At 43.1% G+C, this 23,271-nt stretch overlaps 1 protein-coding gene across 5 annotated transcripts; it reads right to left on the reverse strand.

The window, feature by feature from the left end:
* Positions 1 to 2,778: 2,778 nt before the first annotated feature.
* On the reverse strand, positions 2,779 to 22,420 carry LOC136513394 (uncharacterized). Of its 5 annotated transcripts, XR_010773360.1 has the most exons (8): positions 22,233 to 22,420; positions 21,241 to 21,292; positions 20,930 to 21,119; positions 4,507 to 4,707; positions 4,152 to 4,426; positions 3,864 to 4,082; positions 3,465 to 3,780; positions 2,781 to 3,379 (listed from the first exon to the last, which is right to left on the reverse strand). XR_010773360.1 is itself a non-coding variant. In XM_066507402.1 (5 exons), the coding sequence occupies exons 2-5, from the start codon at positions 4,278 to 4,280 to the stop codon at positions 3,180 to 3,182; spliced, it is 864 nt and encodes a 287-aa protein (XP_066363499.1). In that variant the 5' UTR covers positions 4,281 to 4,426; positions 4,507 to 4,691; the 3' UTR covers positions 2,779 to 3,179. The 5 variants fall into 5 exon arrangements, 3 of the variants coding, with proteins under 3 accessions (XP_066363499.1, XP_066363501.1, XP_066363500.1); XR_010773361.1 differs by lacking the exon at positions 4,507 to 4,707 and having other exon boundaries at positions 2,784 to 3,379; XM_066507402.1 differs by lacking the exons at positions 20,930 to 21,119; positions 21,241 to 21,292; positions 22,233 to 22,420 and having other exon boundaries at positions 2,779 to 3,379; positions 4,507 to 4,691.
* Positions 22,421 to 23,271: the final 851 nt, after the last annotated feature.

Below are 23,271 nucleotides of genomic sequence, written 5' to 3' on the forward strand. Positions count from 1 at the left end.
CGACTACTTCTATAGGATGAGGTGTCCTCTAATCTGCTTCTATGCTATCGAGTACCACCTGCCAGATAGGGTTGCACGCCAATTTGGAGTGAGACAGCTTTGGCCTATGCCTCTGTTCTCGACTGGCGTTGACTTACATAAGTAAGTGTTTTGATATTTCAAATGAGTCATGATGATGGTCCATTTATTATAATATGGTGCCACGTACGTGGATTAATGTAACGATGACATACGTGCAGGTTGGATCGTTAGAGGAACAAGAAGATTTTTGACTGAGAGAGGCACCACCAGTCCTACATTGAGGAATGGGAGGAGATGCACGACAACCTGGACGACAACAATGAGCCGCACACGAACCGTGAGTTCAGGCGGTACCAAGCTTGGTACCAGCGTTCGACAAGGTGCAGGCTCAGACTACAGTGGACCGAAGCTGACTACGCCGACATCGAGTCCTCCGACGATGAGGACACGACGTACGACCGGTCCACTCGTGCAGGAAGGCAGGTGGAGGCAGGACCAATCTTGGACAGAGTGGTAAGCCAATCGACTTATTTTGTTACGTTTAGTTACATAACAATACATTAGGTGTTCTTGGACCGACGTTAGGAGTTATCTATTGTAGTTATTGCAACCTTCGCGCTGTATAACCCTTGTAATAAGTTACATTCTTGTACAAAAGAAAACAAAACTAAATATACTTGGCTACAGTCAATGATGACTACATACTTGGCTTCCTAGATGTAAAATTACAAATATTCTTTCAAACAAATCATTAATACGTTATATTCTTTCACTTAATATTGTTTTGTACAACAGAGGCTGTCACGTCATCTACGCCGTGCGGCTGGTCGTTGTGGTTGCAGGACAAACACGACGCATGACGTGTACGATCCTTCTGCAGGAAGAGGAGCCTTGGGTTCCTCTAGTCAAGCAGCTACAGGGGACGAGGAGGCCGACGACGACGATGACATGGACAAGAGGCACGATGAGCTTGGGCCCTCTCAGCTCCATGACGCTCCATCGACTTATCATACACCACCTCTAGGCACTAGGCGACGCTGTCCCCGTGACCCTTACACTCCAGGCACCAGCACTCTGGGTCACAAGGGTAGGGGCAAGAGTAGGAGACAGTGAGGGACGTGTTAGATGTTACTATGAACTATTGTATTTACTTATCTTTAATTATTCGGAACCGTATGAATATTGTGGACTATTTGTACTTTGCATGACATATTATGTTAGTTGTGATATTCGTTGTGGTTGTATTATGCTTGTTGGATGAGTAAATGTTTAGAATATATATTGATGTCTCTGTTTGTAACTGTGGATGCTTCTAATACAAGACCGTATCTTGCGAATTTTTTGCGTGAATCTTTAATCATACTATACTTGTACAAAGACACAAATGTAGTACACAGATTAACTATAAATTTATTACGTTTATAATCCAGGAATATTTGTACATACGCTGTGTACAAGAATCTATGCATTTTAGAGAATCTATGCTTTTCAGAGAATAAATATAGACTTTTTAGATACACGGACATCATCGAATTATCACATCACTAATATAGACCTCTCAGCTGCAAGGACAACATGCAAGGAAGCACAACTAAACTCTATCTCCACCATCCATCTTATGACTGTTTGATCCAAGGGCTGAGGTAAAGCGGCACACGGATCGCTAACATGACACATTGACAGGCCTCCATTCCTCCTCGTGACCTATAAATAACCACTTACTCCCTCTCATTCACACAAACAATAAGGAAGAAGAACACTCCTCAGCATTTGCTTTCGTTGTAGTACCAATGTCTGGAGGGTCGTCCAGAGGGAGAGGAAAGGGGAAGAAAACTACCTGGGGGTGGGAGGGTCCTCTTGGTCCCGATTTCTTTGAGGAAGCTCTTTATGAGAGGTTCCCAGTTGAGAGCAAAAGTGATTTCACCAAAGAGGCACCACTGACAGGATACGATGAAAGGAAAGAAGAGTGGCCAAAATGCATGCATGGTGAGGACTGCCTAGTGCAGATGTTCACCGAGGGAATAGATGGAGGTCGTCGTTTCTTCAAATGCCCGCGAGCATGGGTAATTTCTTTTACTATTTGTTTCTTCAATATGTTTGTCTTGTATATCACTTACACGACATACTTTTTGTAGTCTTTCTTGACAGAAGAAAACTATGGGTTCAGTAGGTGGGTCGATCCTCAAACTATTTATCCACATGCGGAGTACATCTACTACCTACAAGACCGTATCTTCGATCTAGAAAGGGAAGTTAGCAGCGGTTACAAGGACGACGAACAGGACGACAACAACAATGGTGCCGATTCACAGGAGGCACTCTGCAATGATCCATATTGCACCTGCCCTAACCACAAGAAAATGGGGTCTCCCCCATCACCCCCGCCACCACCACCACCAACAACGGGAGGCTACTATGGAGAAGGTGCAACATAATTTGCTATGTGGCCACACTACTAGGATGAGTTTATGTTTTTCTTGTGGAGAATCCCAGGTTTAATTATCTAAGGCATGTTAGGTTTAATTACCGAAGGCATGGTTTAATTACCTAAGGCATGTTAGGTTTAGTCAAAGAAAACTATGTACCTAGGTTCGGTACCTGTAGTCACATGCCATTTAATGTGTTTCGTGTGTTGATTTCTATAATATCGTATGTCGTTAACTGTTTTTTGCAGCACGTGTTCAAATAGAAATAAGTCTGTATCATTAAGCGGAATATTAAGACCATTGATAATGAAAACAACCACATAATGAAAAGTTAGATACTATGTCATATTACACAACATATTAATAGTATAACTAAGTGCCGACAGTAGACAAAGGGGCAAATGCACTTCCAAATCCTCAATCTGAAACGTACTGAGTAAGCAACTCATCATCCGAGTACCAGTCCTCTACTACAACCCTGTTGCTGCGGCTAGGCTCAACTGCGTTGCTCTCACCTGCCTGTCGCTTGTAGTAAGCGGCCTCCGCTTCGTCTGTGGCCGCTGCGGTCTGAGTGAAGAACGCGTCGTCATCCTCCTCTGCCTGTAAGCCTGCCTCTGCTAGAGCGATGAGCTCGCTCAGTCTGCCAGTGTCGTCGTCAGCCTCCTGCGCCTGAATGCCCGCCTCTGCTAGAGAGATGAGCTCGCTCAGTCTGCCTGTGTCGTCCTCAGCCTCCTACGCCTGTATGCCCGCCTCTGCTAAAGCAATGAGCTCACTCAGTCTACCAGTGTCGTCCTCATCCTCGTCTCCATCATCACACAGCACAATCAATGATTGAACGGTGCGACCAGCTCGTGATCTATGGGCATCTAACTTCTTCTCCTCATATCTTGCACGAGCCACCTCTGCAGCATGTTCTCCGCTGCAACCAATCCCTTGATGTATAAAATGCAATCAGTTAGCAACTCGATAATATTACATTTAAAACCAGGCAACGAAAAAAGGTTTTCAAGCACTCACTGGCACATAATGTAGCAACATGCTCGTCCAAGACCTGCATCTGTACTCTTGTCTCCTCCCTTGCCTCATTCCTTGCCCTCTCCTCCTCTAACGTCGTTCGCCTCTCCAATCCCCATTTGTTAAGCCCAACATCGACCGGGTTACAAATACCGCGCTGTCTAGCAAACTCATACATCTTTTCTTTGTGATGTTTAACGAATAGGTTGACGTAGTCAGGTCCATATCCCCTCTTCCGTGCAATTACTTGCCTCTTCTTCAGTTCATCCAAGAACTTAGCTTGACCATCATAACATTCCCAACTGCATTTCCTAGTACTCTGTTCAAAACAAATATTATATTATATATGTATTAGGAAAACAAACAAAATACGATTTCATGTTTACCAGAATTATAACAAACCTCATCATACTCAATCATATGGCCGCAATAATGACCTATTCCAAGCTCCGAAGGGACTAGGCTATAGTTGGATTTTACACCACATTCGCACATGACAGGAGGTGCTTTGTAGATTACACGTTCTTTCTTCTTTTCCTTAACCCTCCGCGGTTCTTTCGGCCATTGGTTCTTAGGACCATACAACCACTCCTTGAAACGACACTTCGCCATTGAATACACCTAAATAATGAGACATTAGTACATAAATACATATAGCTCAAGATTTTAACACATACACTTTGCACTTACTTCATGCTTGTTTGGACACACAAACTCCAACGTATTCTCAGGGTTTATCACAGCTCGATCTCCGCAATCGCACAGAGGAGGTTCCTCGAGTCGTCTAACGGCGGCTAGGTGCTTCTCCTTAGCCGTCATTGCCGGAGGGTTAGGGGGGGTGGAACCCACCGCTTGAAGTGCTCACGTGGATGTCTCCCTTTAAACCAATCGTCGAAAAAGAGGTACCTAGGATCAAACTTTTCTACACCATCGATCCACTGAAAGAAAAAGCACCTCTCATGGTCCTACACAACGAGATTCCAATAATATATTAGTACCATACTTAAACAAATAAAGAAAAAGGATAGTACAAATAATTTCTTACATTAAACCGACTACATGTGTAGAAACAACGCGCGGCTGTGTCCGGATGTTTCGATTGAAAAACATGGGTCGGGAAACCACAATCACAGTTAGGGACAGGAAGGTCAGGGGGAACAGGGGCATCTTTGCTAGACACGTCGGGGTATAATTCGCGAGGACGACCCCGTTTTCGCCAAAACTCCTCCCGAAACATTTCTTGCATCTAACAAATAGGATGTAATTTATCAAACATAAATAAAAACATCACAACAAAATATCAATGAGAACCATAACTACAATACAATCAATTTCGTTATAAGAACCAAAAGCAGTTAACATTATACCCTAAACCTAGGGTTTCTCATTTCATCCACAACAATAAACCCATAACATAACTACATGCGGCTTGGTTTGCTAGCATTTTTCACGCCTTAAAATGAACCTACGGTTGTATAATACATATATTGAGGGATACAATGAAACCCTAAGTGATGACGATTCTTAGGTTCAAAAATCCGACTAATATGTACCGAATCTATACGAGAAAACAAGGAGGTGAGCGAGTATACCTTGCTCTCGAAGATCTACGGATCAAATCAAGGTTTTCAAGGTCCAATATGTCGATTCGTGAGGTAGGATGAAGTGGCGAGAAAAAAACCCGAGGAGAAAGAAGAGGAAGAACGCTCAGGGAAGAAGGCTGGGCTGGGGTTAAATGCAGGTAGCTCGGCGCCAGAGTGAGTGGCGCCGAGCTCGGCGCCAAGATCTACGGTGCCGAGCTCGGCGCCATCCACTCTGGCGCCGAGCCCCTTGCAGGCCGTTTGCCCGTGGCCAGGAGCTCGGCGCCAGTCACCGTGGCGCCAAGCTCGGCGCCACTCACTCTGGCGCCGAGCCAAGGGTACATTTTTGGAATTCTTTCCGCCAGGGGTCTATTTGAGAGAAACTTTCGAAAAAAAGGGCCAAAAAGTAAAAAATTCGGACGCCCGGGTCCAACGTGGACAACTCACTTCGGCTTATAAATCGTATTTTTTCAACCAAAGAACAGTGTTTTTCTCTCACACCAAATCAACCAACAGTACTTTCAGCCATGGCTTATCAGCCAAATAAGCCAAAATGAACAGAACGTAAATTAGAGATTCTTCCTTCATCACAAACAAAATAGAAGAAGAGATTCTGCCAACTTTTCTTCTAGAGATTTAAAGTACCCTCTATTCTATTTTCGATAACATTATTTTTGTATACAAGCTAGGATAAATCTTTGACCGATAACTATTGTTATTTCTATATGTCTGATCAACATATATTTATTTATCAGCCATCTATCTAGAATGATATTGCTTATATACATTGAAAAAAAGGTATATCAGTGTTTTCGTGGAAAATAGAAACAGTAACGAATTCATTCAATACAAAGATCCTGGTTCATGCATGCATCCTAAACCTGCAGAAACCAAACTAATAATAAGACATCCATACCGCAATTTACATCAGCCTAATCAAATCGAATACACACAAATCTCTCCGTCGGAATAGACTTGTGTAGTCCTTAGAATCACCCGCCAAATAATCGTTACACATTCTTCAGTGTCCCTTCTCTCTATCTCAATAAATAAATAAATAAATAATTGTATGTCTCATTGTCTCGAGATAGAACCACCGTATATTTCCATACACATTACGATGACTTTGTACGACCTGTGATGACAAGAGAAAAGTGTGAAATAGTCCGACGATGATTCATTCAATTGCCTTTGTAAACAGAATTGTTATGACTCGCCGTATCCTCGGAAGACCTCTACGGCTCTACCTGCCCTGCTCACGATTGGCCTGCCTTGGCTGTGCCTGCTGACTGCCGATGTGGTGGCATGGCAGTTGTAGACGCCGATCTCGGCTATCAATGATGGCGTGATCGCGTAAACCACGGACCAAGCTGAATCCATCAATCGCTAGGCCCACGAGCGAGAGTTTTCCAATAATCTCATACATATTTTGAAAACAACATAGACAAGTTTCATCTTTTTCATCTATGCTTATGTTATGTTAGCTTATTTAATGTACATGAAACTCTTATAAAACTCCTGCTGAGAGTGGTCTTATGTAGAGGGGGAAAAACTAGAAACTGTTCATGGATGACAAATCTTTTGCTCGCAACTCTTTTATCCGGTTGGCAAAATCAGATTTTGAACAATCATTTTTAACGACTTATAGCATGTTCGGCAGGACTGAAAAATAAGTCAAAATACTGTTCCGGCTTATTGTTGTGAGAGAAAAATACTGTTCTGTCTGGAAACACTGTTCTTTCATGAGTGGGCTGGCCAGCCAGCCACCAGCCAGCCGAACACCGCCTTAGTGGAGATTTCCCTAGCAAATATTTTCTAATTCAAATGTAGTACCAAAATTGTGAAAAGATAGTACAGGTTCGTAGTAGATTTGTCGGTGGATATTAGTGTATTGGGGATAATATTTGTTCGATAATGCCAACTTGAAGAACAAGCTTACACCAACCTCAATAATATCCCTCAAATTAGGATCTATATTTAGAGAATTTGGGGCTTTCCTTACTTGTACAACTCTCAAATAGTTGATCCAACTCTAGCAACAACACTTACATTTTAGCCCTCAATTCTCTCATGACATGTGGAACCCTTTTGTCACTGTCTTATATTACTTTTTTTTTCTTCTAATGTCCTTGTTTCTCTCTCCATATCCCCATCATCCCTTACCTTCTCCCATCAAAACCAGATACATCATCCCTCCCCTATCTCCCTCCTCTACCGCTAGAATCATCGCCTCGACTGTGTTGTCTGCCCCTTCCACCACTGCCAGTGAAGAAGCTAGTGTCAAGCATCCTACTAGGAGCTACGGTGGTGCGCGAGCACAACGTGGTGCCACTCATGGTGCCCGGCGACAAACTTGAGGAGCCTCCGTGAAAGTGCATCTAGCCCTTTAGTGGGTTTTGGATGATTCAATGACAACATGATTAAAGGTCTAACACGTTTGCTAAGTGTGGACAGGTAATAGGTTATCTCACAGGTACTTTATGAAAGTCAAAATGATGTATTGTTGTATAAACAATCTAGTTCAAGCACAAGACAACAATGCAAATGTAATTCATACAAAGGCCTATTTGTTGTGGGATTACCATATACTATGTGAAAGCAAGCTCATAAGAATTAATTAATGAGACATGAGGAATTACATATGGAATGGTCTCATATCTGAAGCTTGCTAAATTGAAAAGAAAAAGATAACAATACAAATAAATTGATGATTCAACACAAGATGTGACTTGATGGCTTGAGATGGTGAAGATAGCAAGAAAAGGCTTCGAGGTACTAAGCAAGGGTGAAGGGCAAGCGACGGATTGGCGGTCGAAGAACCTAGCTAGGGTGAAGAAGGAATTACTTGCATTTAGTTGAGATACTAATCAAGCTATGATGGTCATATTAATGTGGAGGATCAAATCACTATTGGAGTGTTTGATGGAAGTGACTTGATACATTTGGGATTATTCAAATTTGATGAATGGAATCAAGTCACGTGCTCAAGATGGCTATGCTCAAGTGAAAAGATCAATATCAACATGTTGGCACCCTCACTTGATGAAGATTGGAATACACGGCTTCGGTTGAAAGAGATCAACTCAAAAGGTTTAAATTCGTTATACTTTTAACTTTGAGTTAATAGGAATGTCGTACTATTCAGAGGGAAGCATCATGTTGGTAGATAATGTTTCATAAGTGCTCAAGCCAACCCATGTGAGTTTTGAGTGTTTGAGAGACAAAAGAGCTAACATGTGTTTTGCTGATCCGGATTGATACCGGACGTGTCCGATATGTGCCCAACCACGATAAAATTCTTATTGTTCTCGAGTTGGTTCGTCGAGAGTTCCGAACGTGAGATGGAAGTTCCAACGGTCGAGAGTTCCAGCAATGGTCAGAAGCTTCGATGTCTCGCGCTTAACTGACTTGGAGAGTTCACTGTGGTAGTCATATCGGACGTGTCCGGTATGGACGGCCAGAGGCCAACGGCTAGTTTTCAAATGCCTTGAGGGTCGAGAGTTCCGACGTGAGTCAGGAGTTTCGACGATCGTGAGTTCCGACATGCATTGGGAGTTCCAACACCTAACATGCTTTAACTCAGTTACCATGGTTTTTAAATGTGCTGAGGGTCGGGAGTTCCGACGGTCGAAAGTTCCGGCATTCATCGGGAGTTCCGACGCCTCACAAACGTTACTGTAACTCAGTTACCGTTGGCGCAGTCCGGTATGGCAACGGCTATAAAACGGCTAGTTTTTCCAAGGGGGCTATAAATACCCCCCAAGTCTCCACCTTTGGAGGCTGCTGATTCTGCTGATACACATACACGTTTTAAGCCTTGCCAACTCTCCCAAACCCTCTCTTTGTGAGTGTGTGATCCAAATTGCCAAATCAATTAGTGGGTTGAGAGAAATTCAAAAAGAGAGCAATCCAACCACTTGAGCACTTGTGCATATTGTCAAATCTCGTGATTTGCATTTGTTACTCTTAGACTCTTCGGTCCTAGACGGCTAGGCATCACCGGAGAGCACCTGAGAGATTGTGGTGTGCCTCAAAAAGTTTGTAACGGTCGATTCCGCCGCCTTGGAATCAACTAGTGAAAGGAGGAAAAGGAGTTGAAAAAGACTCCGGCTAGAGTAACCTTCATGGTACCCTCTAGGGCTAACCTTCGCTAGGTCGCCCGCAGCCCCGTCAACGGAGAGTAGGACTCGAACGAGTCTGAACTTCGGTAAAACAAATATCGTGTCTCAATTCATATTTCATTTGATATTTGTGTTGCTCCAGCTCTTGTGCAGGTTCTCTGTGTATATTGTCATCTCTAGTAGGTAACTGTAGTTTGGCTTGAAGATAGAAATCGAAAGGAGCAAGTTTGGGGCTGCTCTGCAGAAATCATGTATACCGGACACGTCCGATATTTCCTACCTGTGCTGAAAATATTTATTCTCTGTTCTAACTTTGTGTTGCAGGGTTGTAGCTTCTATATATATTCTTTATATCTTGTTTACTCTGTGACTAACTTATGAGGGGTGGTATTACTCTTAATTTGGAGTTTCCATTTTGAAAACTCCCTTTTCTAATTGTTTCCGCATTTAAAGGTGTTAATTTTTAGAAACGCCTATTCACCCCCCTCTAGGCAGCATCCTAGGTCCTTTCAATTGGTATCGAAGCAAGGTTCTCACCTAAAGCTTCACCGCCGTGAGAAAAGGATGTCGACGCCCATCGAGTTGGAGTCGGTGCTTCTCCAAAATGATGGTTCAAATTTTCTACCTTGGTCAATTCATGTACTCAATGCCTTTAGAGATATTAGTCCTCTTGTTGAGCATATTATGGATGCAAGCATACCTCTTTCTATAGTTGATTGGAGCAACTACAAAAATTTGTCAAAAGAGGAAGAGATATGCGTGCAACTCAATGCTCAAGCTATTAATATTATTTTGAGTACATTGAGTGTAGAGGTTCAAGATGAGTCAATCTTCAATGGACAACCACCTCCGGAGAGTGCTCATCTCATTTGGACTGGACTTTTTGATTTATATGGAAAATCTAAATGTGATGATGCACTTGAGATCGAGTCAATAAAAAGTATGTGCATTGTGTCTTCATGCAGCGAAGAAGCCTCACAAGACCTCAAGAGCACCGAGCCGGAGCAAGAAGTGCAAGCAATGCATGACATGTTGGCTGCCTGCACATACTGGATGTGTCCAGTATGCCTACTGGACGTGTCCGATATGGCCGTGGCAATAGGACAATAGGTTGTCTGTGATGATGAGGCTCAAGCCTGGTGGCGACCAAGTGATGAGTCAACCTCAGTATCTCATGATACTCATCACTTGTGTCTCATGGCCAAGAAAAGCAAGAAGAAGAGTAACAAGAAAGATCAAGAAAAGGAGAAAGCACAAGTGGATGATCAAGATAAGAGTGATGTTGAAGTTGAAGACAACTACAATTTTGATCATCTCAACCACAAGGACAAGTTCATTATCATGAATATAGTTGAAAAGAATGATGAGCTTGAAGAAGAGATTGAGAAGCAAGAGCAATCACTTTAAAAGCAAGAATTGTTTCTCATCTCTAAGATGGAAGAACTAAAGGATGTAAGTGAAAGGTATGAAAAATTATCAATTGAGCATGTTTTAGTTACTAACTTCTCTTCTAGTGTTTCACAACTAGAGAAGGAAAACTTTGAGCTCAAGGCAAGGCTAGATGAACTATCAAGCAAGTATAATGTGCTATAAGCAAACTATGTTCATCTAAAGTGCTCTCATGAGGAAGTAGTAGAATCAAGCATCATGCTTGAGGTAGCTCATGAGGTTGTGATCACATCGGTAAAATTTTCTCAACCTCTTACACATTCACTCACTAGTACACCATCTCAATTAAGTATTTCTTGTACTAATGAGTGTGCTCCTCAAGCAAGCTAATCTTCGATTGAGCTAAATCTCATAGAAAACATAGAGCTCAAAGAAAAGGTGAAAAGATTAAAGAAAGATGTGATTCGGTTGAAGGGTAAGGAGAAAGCACAACCTTCTCAAGATAACCGTGATAACATGGTGAAGAAGCTCGAGAAGGGTTCAAACCTTGCTTCCTCCAAAACCCAACAAAAGAATCACATTTCAAGTATGGCCAACACAACCAAGAGCAAGAAACATGGAAAAAGGTTATGCTATGGTTATGAATTATATGGACATGAGTGGGCCATGTGTCCACATAAGAGTTGGGTCAACAAGTGTGAAGTGGCCGAACAAAAGGCCTCAAATAAGTTGGCCAACCAAAAGAAAAGTGATGAACAAAGCGCTTGTCTCATGAGCAAGAAATTAGGGCATCCTACCAGAAATGGCCAATGTACAAAGAGGCAAGAAAGAAAGCCCAAGTTGCAACAAGAAGATGCTATGGATGCAATGAGATGGGCCACAAGGTTGATAGATGTCCATACAAGCAAAGCAAGCATAGAGCAAACAAAGGCCGCATATGCTATGCTTGTAGAAGAAAGGGGCATGTAAGCTATGAATGCCCAAATGGTAACACTCCTAAGCCAAACACATTTGTTTATAATGATATGCTTAGGAAGACCACAAATGGAGTTAGCACTAGCAAGGTGATGTGTTCACCACAAACTAGTGCTAAAGCTATTTGGGTGTCTAAGCATTTGTTGACTAACTCAAAAGGACCCAACAAGAGTTGAGTACCAAAGTGTGCTTAGGTTAATGATGTAGGTACTTGGTGATGAGATGAAGGCTTCGGGTGGTTGAGCAAGTAAATTAAAAATATTCACTCAATCTATCAATCAATTCTTATCATAATCTCCTATATGGTTGACCCAAAGATAATTTAATGAATATATCATTTACTTCATCTTCACCATTGGTAACAAAGTACTTGAACCGTTATAGGATAGTCACTTTGTTTGTTTTGTGCTCAATGACTCACAAATAGGCATTTTTGTGAAAAATTGAAAGTGACTAATTAGTTTTACTTGATAATTATCATGTTTGCCATATGATGCTTTTAATAGCTCTCTAGTAGAGCAATTCATTTGTTGAGTTGCAGGTATACAATAAATAATAGAGCTAAACGAAGAATCACAAGCAGCGAATTAATTATTTCTGTCCTGCACCTATCGGACGTGTCCGATATTACTATCAGACGTGTCCGGTATGGCCTGGGACAGAAAGAAAGTGTTTCTGTTCTGCGTATTTCGGACATGTCTGGTATACCTACTGGACGTGAACGGTATTGCAAGAACCAGAACACTAATAGGATTGCAACTGGGTCTTTGATCCATATATTTTCATATATCCTCAATTTACTCAGAAGCTTGTGGTTTACCAAAACTAAGTGGATTGTGAGCATCTCTTGTACTTAAATTTAAATATGGCAAATTATTTGGTTATGGTTCAAAATAGAAAATTGACTCCCAAATTCTTAAAAGAATAAAGTGCTAGTTGAAAGTTATTCAAATTACTTATATTTAGGGGGAGCTCAGTTTCTATTTTGCACCTTGTGGACTAATAAATTTATCTAGCATTCTTTGTAGTCCTTTGGATGAAAAATTGATTTTGTATCTAGCATGATTATTTGGCAATCAAGGTCAACATAAAGATTATCATGTTATGTATGTTCTTAGTGGTATTCTTGTGGGCTCAAGGCAAAGGTATGTTTTTATATACATGCATTGTAAGTGCATCTAAGGCCCTTTATATGTTAGAATGTGCATTTGTGTGACATAGGAGAGATGTTTTTTCAAAACTCATTACTAGCATGTGTAGGTGGTGTGAATTTGAAAAACTATTTGAATCTTGGTCTTTGTGACCTAGCCTTGTCATATGATAATTATAGCTCTCCTTGATTGTTTGATTGGCTAATTACACATGACATGGCTTTCTTAAGTCCACAATCTACTGTCTCACAATCTCTCTCAAGTAATCAAAATCTATATATGCCAAATATTTGGAAAAGAGAGGTGATACTCATGGCATTTGGATAAGAAAAGTAATTACACCTTATTTGGATCAAGGACATACATGTTTTTGGATCAAGAAATGATAGAGAAGTGGATTGGAATTAAGTGAATGAAATTTAGAACAAGAACAGCCAGCCCGCAGATACCGGATGTGTCTGGTATGAGCAGGGTTATAAAACGGTCGGTACCCCTTCGGCCAAGTTAGTTTTTCCTCCTCCCAGCCAACCCAGCCGCCTCTCCTCAACCTTCATTGGCGATTTCGAGTTTCCACCATGAAAAGGAAGTGAGGGAGATTGGACAGGAGGAGATTTCCATCAAGATCGAAGGCTCTGGGACTTGGATTTCCAATCGCATCTTCATTCACTCTCAAGGTACCCTAATCCCGGACCTCATCCGATTTAAGTGGTTAGGGCATGATTTTGAAATCCCTTCGGTAGAGATGCTACATTACCTGTCTAGAAGCAATGCCCAGAGTTTGGATTGGTTTGGTTGAAGATTGAGCCAAGGACCCCGGTTAGGGTTGCTATCCGCTCATACCGGATGTGTCCGGTATGGGACAGCAGAGCAGATTTTGCTCCCTTGTTTCAATCTTCTCAGTGGTTGATTCTTAGGACTAAGTTTAATTGTCTATTGTGTTTTGTGAACCTTTTGACCTAGTTTGGTTGAGGTGATTACAAAGCATAGGATAATTATTCTTATTTCTATATTTCAACTAAAATGAGCTATTGTTTGGGCATGTATAAAAAATTCCTTGCAAATCTTTGGATACAGGACAACAACTATGAGTGGAAGACAGGAGCCTAGGTCCAAGCATAGGCATGATCCAGCTTTGGAGAAATACAAGAAGGCAAGACAAGAAATGCATCCTAGATACAGTTAGTAGGAGCAGGGCAGCAGCAGGGGACTCTCCAGGGCTACTAGGGGTGCTCCACAGTACAAAGAGAGAGACAACAATTCTTCCTCTGACATAGATATAGAGGAGTATAGAGTGGAGCCCAGTACCAGAAAGAGGAAGAGCACTGATAGAGGTTCAGATGGTGGTAGCTCAAATGATGAGCAAGAGATTGAGGAAGAGCAGGCAGTACCTCCAACTCAGCACCAGCTAGGTCAGGGTATGCACTATGGTTTACTTGAGCCACATCCACCTAGTGTACCCTCTTATGTTTCTGGAGTTGACTATTGAGGGAAAGGCATGACCAGAAGAGCTAGAGATGAGAGGAGAATTGATCCAAGGGGCTTGTCTAGGATTCAGTTTGATCATCAATTTCAGACAGTCTTTCATATGGACTTCCACACTAGTGTGATCCTCACCAGAAACTCAGTGATTGCCAGGTCTCAGTGGATTGATTGGCAGTATGTCAAAGATTTGCAGAAGGTCTCCATTGATCACGCTATTGCCATTTGTGAGCATACAGGGGTTTATGAGATTATGGAGTTCCAGCATGACTAAAACACAAAGGTGGTAGCTCAGTTCTATGCCACCCTATATGTTGAGGAGGATGAGAGGCGTATGCACTAGATGCTTGAGGGCCAGTGGTACAACGTTGATTATGATTGTTTTGCAGCTCTACTTGGCTTCTCAGATGATGATCTTCAAAAAGATAGGATCCACACAGAGCAGGTGTTGCCTCTAGAGCAGCTCGTCTACATGTATCCACTAGGAGGTGAGAGAGGAGCAGTGGGGAAGGTTCTAGGTCTTCACCCTACCTATAGATACCTAGACAGGATGTTCAGGAAGACTATTGACTACAAGGGTGGAGACAAGGGCAACATTGCAGATTACTCTAGGAACTTGCTCCACAGGATGGCTCTAGGTGCACGGCCCTTCAGTTTCTTTGACTTTATTTGGTGCGAGATCAGGAGTATCGGAGAGAGGCCCCTCAAGGGCTGTGGCTTTGCTCCCTACATCATGCACATGATTGAGCAGGTCACAGGGCATACCTTTGAGTATGACAAAGTACATAAGTCCTTGAAGATTATTGCAGATCTACCTGAGATTCGTGTACCTCCAGCAGGACCAGGAGGAGGAGCAGCAGTACTAGAGGCAGATGCACCTATAGGGGGTGCAGCAGCAGGACGAGCTTCCCCTCTGCCACATGCTCCTACATGTCATCGCAGTCCTCCTTCTCCTATTCGTAAGATGTTCAGTGCTATCTTTGGGATGTGCAAGGACATATGGACCTATCAGCAGAAGGAGAGGGAGGCTAGGAGGAAGGTCACTCGGACTCTGAAGCAGATTGCTACTAGACTTGAGCTTGATCCTCCTAGATCTCCACTTTTAGATGAGGTAGGTAGTGAGCCTGAGACTGAGGAGCAGCAACAGGGCAGGTACGACATAGAGTTTGCTAAGTTCCTTTAGCAACGGTAGCAGCACCCTGACACTTTACCACTACAAGCTCATGTGCCTACTCACTCTCAGCCACGTCCTAGTGCTGCAGACGAGTATGCTTCAGACTGGTGGAGTGACCTCACAGGTAGTTTCTATGAACCATCTGGTGCGGATGGTTCTCGTCCAGCCGGTGCTACACGCTCAGATGATGAGGATGTTGGTAGAGATGAAGATGATGATGAGTGATCACAGCTTTTAGAGACAGCTTGTAGCCCCTTTGTCCTTAGTATGTCATTGTTGGACCTTTGTGGTGATAGATGACAAAGGGGGGGAGAGACTGATTAAAGTTTTAGGATTTTTGTTTCATTTGCTTATCTTTGTACCTGAAGATATGTACTGCAGGCCATAGTTTTTGAGCTTCATTAATGTATCTTGAGTTTGAGATGAGACTTACTTATGCTTTATCTATGTATCTCTCGAGACATGATCTTTATTTATATATTAATGGCTTGTGGATTTGAGAAAATGTGCAATGAGTGCTATGTGTGACATACATGTGTTTTATTTATTTTCATATGGACTATGCATACTAGAATGAAAATATTTGATGTGACGTCTTTATATTTATTCTTGTGTCATATATCTTGTTATATGCATCATGGTTTTACTTTATCACACACACATGCACTCCACGGATGTAATGATTTAGGGGGAGTCTCCTATATATTTTAGTATGTGCAATTGACATTTGAGGTCATTTTGTGAATTCTAATTATAAGCACATATTAAGGGGGAGCCTCTCATAAATCATTGAACCCAAAAGCTTAAATGTTTATATTCTTTTGTAAGCTTTAATCAAGTTGTCATTAATCACCAAAAATGGGGAGATTGAAAGTGCATCTAGCCCTTTAGTGGGTTTTGGATGATTCAATGACAACATGATTAAAGGTCTAAACCGTTTACTAAGTGTGGACAGATAATAGGTTATCTCACAGGTACTTTATGAAAGCCAAAATGATGTATTGTTGTATAAATAATCTAGTTCAAGCACAAGACAACAATACAAATGTAATTCATACAAAGGCTTATTTGTTGTGGGATTACCATATACTATGTGAAAGCAAACTCGTAAGAATTAATTAATGAGACATGATGGATTGCATATGGAATGGTCTCATATCTGAAGCTTGCTAAATTGAAATAAAAAAGATAACAATACAAATGAATTGATGATTCAACACAAGATGTGACTTGATGGCTTGAGATGGTGAAGAAAGCAAGGAAAGGCTTCGAGGTACTAAGCAAGGGTGAAGGGCAAGCGACGGATTGGCGGTCGAAGAACCTAGCTAGGGTGAAGAAGGAAGTACTTGCATTTAGTTGAGGTACTAATCAAGCTATGATGGTCATGTTAATGTGGATGATCAAATTACTATTGGAGTGTTTGATGGAAGTGACTTGATACATTTGGGATTATTCAAATTTGATGAATGGAATCAAGTCACGTGCTCAAGATGGCTATGCTCAAGTGAAAAGATCAATATCAACATGTTAGCACCCTCACTTGATGAAGATTGGAATACATGGCTTCGGTTGAAAGAGATCAACTCAAAAGGTTTAAATTTGTTATACTTTTAAATTTGAGTTAATAGGAATGTCGTACTATTAAGAAATTCGTTATACTTTTAAATTTGAGTTAATAGGAATGTCGTACTATTAAGAGGGATGCATCATGTTGGTAGATAATGTTTCATAAGTGCTCAAGCCAACCCATGTGAGTTTTGAGTGTTTGAGAGACAAAGGAGCTAACTTGTGTTTTGCTGATCTGGCCGGCCGTGTCTGGTATGTGCCCGGCCACAATAAAATTCTTATTTTTCTCGAGTTGGTTCGTCGGGAGTTCCGACGTGAGTCAAAAGTTCCGACGGTCGGGAGTTCCGGCAATGGTCGAAAGTTCCGACGTCTCGCGCTTAACTGACTTGGAGAGTTCACTGTGGTGGTCATACCGGACGTGTCCGGTATTCATGTCCGGTATGGACGGCCAGAGGCCAACAGCTAGTTTTCAAATGCCTTGAGGGTCGGGAGTTCCGGCATGTATCGGGAGTTCCGACACCTAACATGCTTTAACTCAGTTACCATGGTTTTCAAATGTGCCGAGGGTCGGGAGTTCCGACATGAGTCGGGAGTTCCGACGGTCGGAAATTTCGGCATTCATCGGGAGTTCCGATGCCTTACAAACGTTACTGTAACTCAGTTACCGTTGGCGCAGTGTAAGTCATACTGGACGTGTCTGGTATGGCAACGGCTATAAAACAACTAGTTTTCCAAGGGGGCTATAAATACCCCCAAGCCTCCACCTTTGGAGGCTGCTGATTCTGCTGATACACATACACGTTTTTGAGCCTTGCCAACTCTTCCAAACCCTCTCTTAGTGAGTGTGTGATCCAAATTGCCAAATCAATTAGTGGGTTGAGAGAAATTCAAAAAGAGAGCAATCCAACCACTTGAGCACTTGTGCATATTATCAAATCTTGTGATTTGCATTTGTTACTCTTGGACTCTTCGATCCTAGACGGCTAGGCGTCGCTGGAGAGCACCCGAGAGATTGTGGTGTGCCTCGGAAAGTTTGTAACGGTCGATTTCGCTGCCTCGGAATCAACTAGTGGAAGGAGGAAAATAAGTTGGAAAAGACTTCGGCTAGAGTGACCTTCGTGGTACTCTCTAGGGCTGACCTTCGCTGGGTCGCCCGCAGTCCCCTCAACGGAGAGTAGGACTCGAACGAGTCCGAACTTCGGTAAAACAAATATCGTGTCTTAATTCGTATTTCATTTGATATTTGTGTTGATCCAGCTCTTGTGCAGGTTCTCTATGTATATTGTCATCTCTAGTAGGTACCTGCAGTTTGGCTTGAAGATAGAAATCGAAAAGAGCAAGTCTGGGGCTGCTCTGCAGAAATCGTGTATACCGGACATGTCCGGTATTCATTCCGGACACGTCCGGTATTTTCTACCTGTGCTGAAAATATTTATTCTCTGTTCTAACTTTGTGTTGCAGGGTTGTAACTTCTAGATATACTCTTTATACCTTGTTTACTCTGTGACTAATTTGTGAGGGTGGCATTACTCTTAATTTGGAGTTTTCATTTTGGAAACTCCCTTTTCTAATTGTTTCTGTATTTGATGGTGTTAATTTTTAGAAACGTCTATTCATCCCCCTCTATGCGGCATCCTAGGTCCTTTCACTCCACTATATCATGACATGAAGGACATGAAGATGATGTCGGTGTTTTCTGTAGCCATGGCTGGCTTATCCTCGATGGGGCTCCAGGTGGACAAGATTGTGCATGTTTGGTAGGTTGAAGCTCATGTAGGTGCTTGAGCAGGGAGGCTCGATTCAACGTGGAGGCTTTGTCAGAGACAAGCAACGTCAATTTGATGGCAAATAACCAGAGGAGGTGCAGGTCAGCAACAAAGTTGAAAGGGGGAGGGTCCAGATCCACGAGGAAAGTAGCTGAGGCTGTGCAAGTTGACGGTAGAAGAGGCAGGGAAGACCGCGCGTGGGCAATATCGGAGGTGGAGAAGTATGGCGCCAGACATGGAGATGGGAGACAACATGGCCAAGTAAAAGAGATAGTGCGTGTGTAGGCCTGGTATAGAGAGCGCATAGGAACGATTTGAGGGCCTCCTCACTGTAGGACTTCAGTAGGGGTCTAAGGGGTCTTAAGAGATGATGAATTTTTCCTCAACTCTCAAGTTGTGAGTATGGTCCTACTGAAGTTGTTCCCAGGAAATCTAAATAAAGGCAGGCTCTTCTTAGACATTATTATGGTTTATGTTTGGATGGGGAGCTAACCTTGCTCGGCCAGGCAAGCCTAAACCTTGTCCATTAAGGAGAGCTAATTTGGCTAGCTTAGTTCTAGCTTGCACTGAAATCTAGGCAGCAAGGCAAGGGAACCAAATTCATTGCTTTCTTCATTTTCTGGTTGGGTAAGGCAAAGTGAGGCTTGCCTAGAAAACCAAATGTGCTCTATATTAGAAGATGAGTTGTCCCCCTAATAAAGAACTTATAAGCAACAATCAAAGCCTAGAAAACTTTGTTTTTTGTAATGTAATTTATAATCGACCATATCCTATCTTTTATGCAACTAGGGTCAGATGCTTAATTACTATTATACTCGAACCGTTGCACACAAAAATCACAAGCAAAGACATAGGGTATTACCTCTCCATTTGATCTCAAACAAACCCTATTCTTTGTCGACTATGCCTTGTTCGCTTGGCTGATAAGTCATGACTGAAAGTACTGTTGGCTGATTTATTATGAGAGAAAAATACTATTCGTTGGCTAAAAAAGTATGGCTTATAAGCCAAACGAACAGGACGTATGCTGTCATCGACATTTGTCCTCCTTATTAAAAACACTAAATAGGAGTAAGATTGAAAAACGAAGTACGTAGTGTGAGGTAGCCCATTCGTTTTCAGAAAATGTGTAGCGCTATTTGGAGTTGGACCGGCCATGGCCTGATGGGCCAGTACGATGTGCTGGTGGGGAACACCCGGCCCATGTTACCTACACCGCGTCTGTTACAACTTGTACAAGACGACGGATTGTCAACTGAAAGTTCGTGAGGCACCTCGTTGCTCGTCACAGCTCGTTTCACAAGTTTGGGTTGCAGAACAACGGCAGAGGCAGAATCTACGATCTGGGATCTCAGACTCCCAGAAGCTACAATTGAGCACAAGAACTAAGCGCGTGTTTAGTTCTCACCCTAATTTCTAAAAAAAAAGTGCTACAGTACCCATCACATCGAATCTTGCGGTACGTGCATGGAACATTAAATGTAGACGAAAAAAACTAATTACACAGTTTAGTTGAAAATTGCGAGACGAACGTTTTGAGCCTAATTAGTCCACGATTGAACACTATTTGTCAAATAAAAACGAAAGTGCTACAGTAACCCAAATTCTAAAGTTTGGACAACTAAACACGCTGTAAAGCTCCCGATTCTGCAGCGCAAATCGTGTTCCCGTAGACCCCCTCCCCAACTGCACTTGATCAACAGTCTCAGTTCCAAAAGACACTCAACGTCCCAGATCCCAAAAAAAAAGTCACCATTTTTGCGATAGCGTGCAACGCTAACAGCACTGATAATCTCTGCACTAGTACCTACCACGGCAATCTCCATCGATCATATCGTGCACATCTGGCCTTGTTTAGATTGCAAATTTTTCAATCTGGACACTACAGCACGTTTTGTTTGTATTTGACAAACTTTATTTGATCATGGACTAACTAGGCTCAAAAGATTCGTCTCGTGATTTACAACCAAACTGTGCAATTAGTTATTTTTTTTACCTACATTTAATGTTTCATGCATACGTCCAAAAATTAATGTGATGGAGAAAGAGTAAAAAAAACTTAAATTTAGAGGTGATCTAAACGAGGCCCTAGTTCTGAACTACGTTCCGGCGGTTCAACAGGCAACAAGCTGATATTACTGCCATCAGTCTAAATATTACTACTACTGCCAAAGGCTAACATCGACCAAAAACGTATTGCAGCATGACATTCACAAATGGAGCAGGAATATTGCGAGAACCGTGTGTGATCTGAGGTGGGGGCATACTGTCGGTGGCGGTGTGCGGCGTGCGTCCCTTCAGATGGCGCCACGGCCGCCGCTGAGGATGTCGAGCGCGACGAGGGCGGCCTTCTGGACCCTCTCCCGCTCGTCGTGCAGCGCCCGGCCTTTCTCCGCCACGGCATCCCTCGCGCGCTCCACCTCCGCGTCGATCTCGCCGTCACACCGCGCGATCTCGCTGCCACCGTTGTCACAAGAGGCACGGCACGGCATGGCACAACGGTGTCAGGGCCAAGCCGGTGGTTTACTGGATTAATCGAGAATCTGAAATAAGGATGCACAGCGCGACCGGTGCTCACCTGCTCATCTTGAGCATGCTCTGGAGACCGCCCTGCACCTGCTGCGACACGTCTGCGCCCAAACGCAAAAACAGTTCACGCCCATGTTAGCACGAATAGTACTGTACCAGGGAATACACAGGTGCCAACAGTTGTTCTGTTGGTATGAAGAGCAATTCCAGTTTGAATGAGTAGTTTGGGTATATGGAATTCAGTAAGCTGTCCACTCTATGCAACAGAGGTGATTTGTAGATGAAATTCGTTTGACTTTATGTAAAAATCTAATACAACAGTTCAATACTACGAGTAAACTTATGAGGAGGAAGCTGCCTTAAATGTCGCATCCAGTTGGAACGGGATGCACAAACAAATGAACATGGTATGGTATGGATCAGAAGAACCATCCCCGACTACGACTGCAGAGTAATAGAGCCCCCATTTTCACAGTCACTCCACATTCGAGCAGCAACAAATCGCACTAGCAATCTACAAGCATATTACTACTACTGGCTTGCGAATAGATAGTCAATTGAGGCGATCCCGTGTGTGCACATGTGAAGAGTGTTCGGAAATCGGGATGTAACATGTAACCAGTGATCTATCGCCGCCGAACGGAGATGTTTCTGATAGGAAATTCGAGACACCGATTCAAAAATTACCGAGAGAGCATAACCCCAAACAATGAATCGAATCGGGACGGGATGGGGAAACGACCGAACCGAGAAGAATCGGATGGATGTGGACCAAATTGCTCGCGATTCTAAGCAGACCACAGACTCGTGCCGTCGTGCGAAACCAGGCAACGAGACACCACGGGCGATTCGATCCCCGCACCCCAGCACCAAACATTCCTCGAAGGAAGCACGAATTAGGAAATTCCGCATCAGCAACCACCAATCTATGGGGCGAATAATCGCTTCGAACCCAGTAGCAAACAGACTCAGCATCTCGGGTAATTAGCAGAAGGGGGGAGGGCGACTGCGGAAGCGAACTGCGGGGGGATGTGGTCGTACCGAAGAGGAGCGCGGAGAGCTTGGAGTCGCCGCCGTCCTCCGCCACCGCGTCGGTGAAGGCATCGTCCCCGATCGAGGGCGCCGCCGCGTGCGATCCCGACGGTGAGTGGGCCATGTCTCCCCCGTTCGCGCGCTCGCTCTCTGCGTGCGGTGGCGTGGTGTGGGCGTGAGAGGCAGAGAGGTGTGAGCTGGAAGCGATCGGAACCGTCAGCATATATATGGACTGGAGGCCCAAACTACTGATGAGCCTCTTATATACAACCACGTCCAGTATTGGGTGTTTTCTTTGTTCCGATAGAACTGGGAGGGTGAGACTGTGAGAGACTTCTTGAATTGGGCCCATTATATATTGTTGTAGTAATACGCAAATAACAGCATTCTGGTTTTAAAAGAGTGCTTAGCTAGCAGTCACACTCTTTCCCTCGTGTAATCTTATTATCGAGATCAATGCTCCAGTAATGTCTTGATTTCATTAGCCCACCGGACGCTGGTATTAATTATTTCGACTAAATTCAGTAAAGCCTTGTTCTGTTTGACGTAAGTAACCATGGAATGACAGGGATCGAGTTATGGACTTAATTTGATCCAACCTCTCAATCAGTTGCGGAGCTCACAACAATAGAGAGGGGGGCATTTTGTCTAATTAATAATATAAATGAACATATACCCAATATAGAGTAAGTAGCCTTCAAATGCTGAATATAGCATTTCTACTCTGTTTCATGAGGACCGACGCCGTAGTACATGAGGTTCAGATGAGAAGCAAGGAACAAAACTATAAAAATAACTAGAACAATCTCGAATCTTCGTACCTTCAGAAGTGCCAAGAGCGACTAGCAGTCTAGGATATATAGGATTTTGGGGCTGGGGACTGTGGAGCACAAGAGCTCAAAGTAAACGACGGAATTCTCGACTCTATAGCAGTGGACGAGCGGAGGGCAAGGGGACCTGTGACCCAGGTTGGCTGACACTTAGCTCTGCCGGTGCTCCTAATAGTTAGTTAGGTGATCCAACAATCCTAGATATAGGCTAACTAACT

This window comes from Miscanthus floridulus, chromosome 16 (assembly GCF_019320115.1).
Source record: "Miscanthus floridulus cultivar M001 chromosome 16, ASM1932011v1, whole genome shotgun sequence".
NCBI classification, from domain to species: domain Eukaryota; kingdom Viridiplantae; phylum Streptophyta; class Magnoliopsida; order Poales; family Poaceae; genus Miscanthus; species Miscanthus floridulus.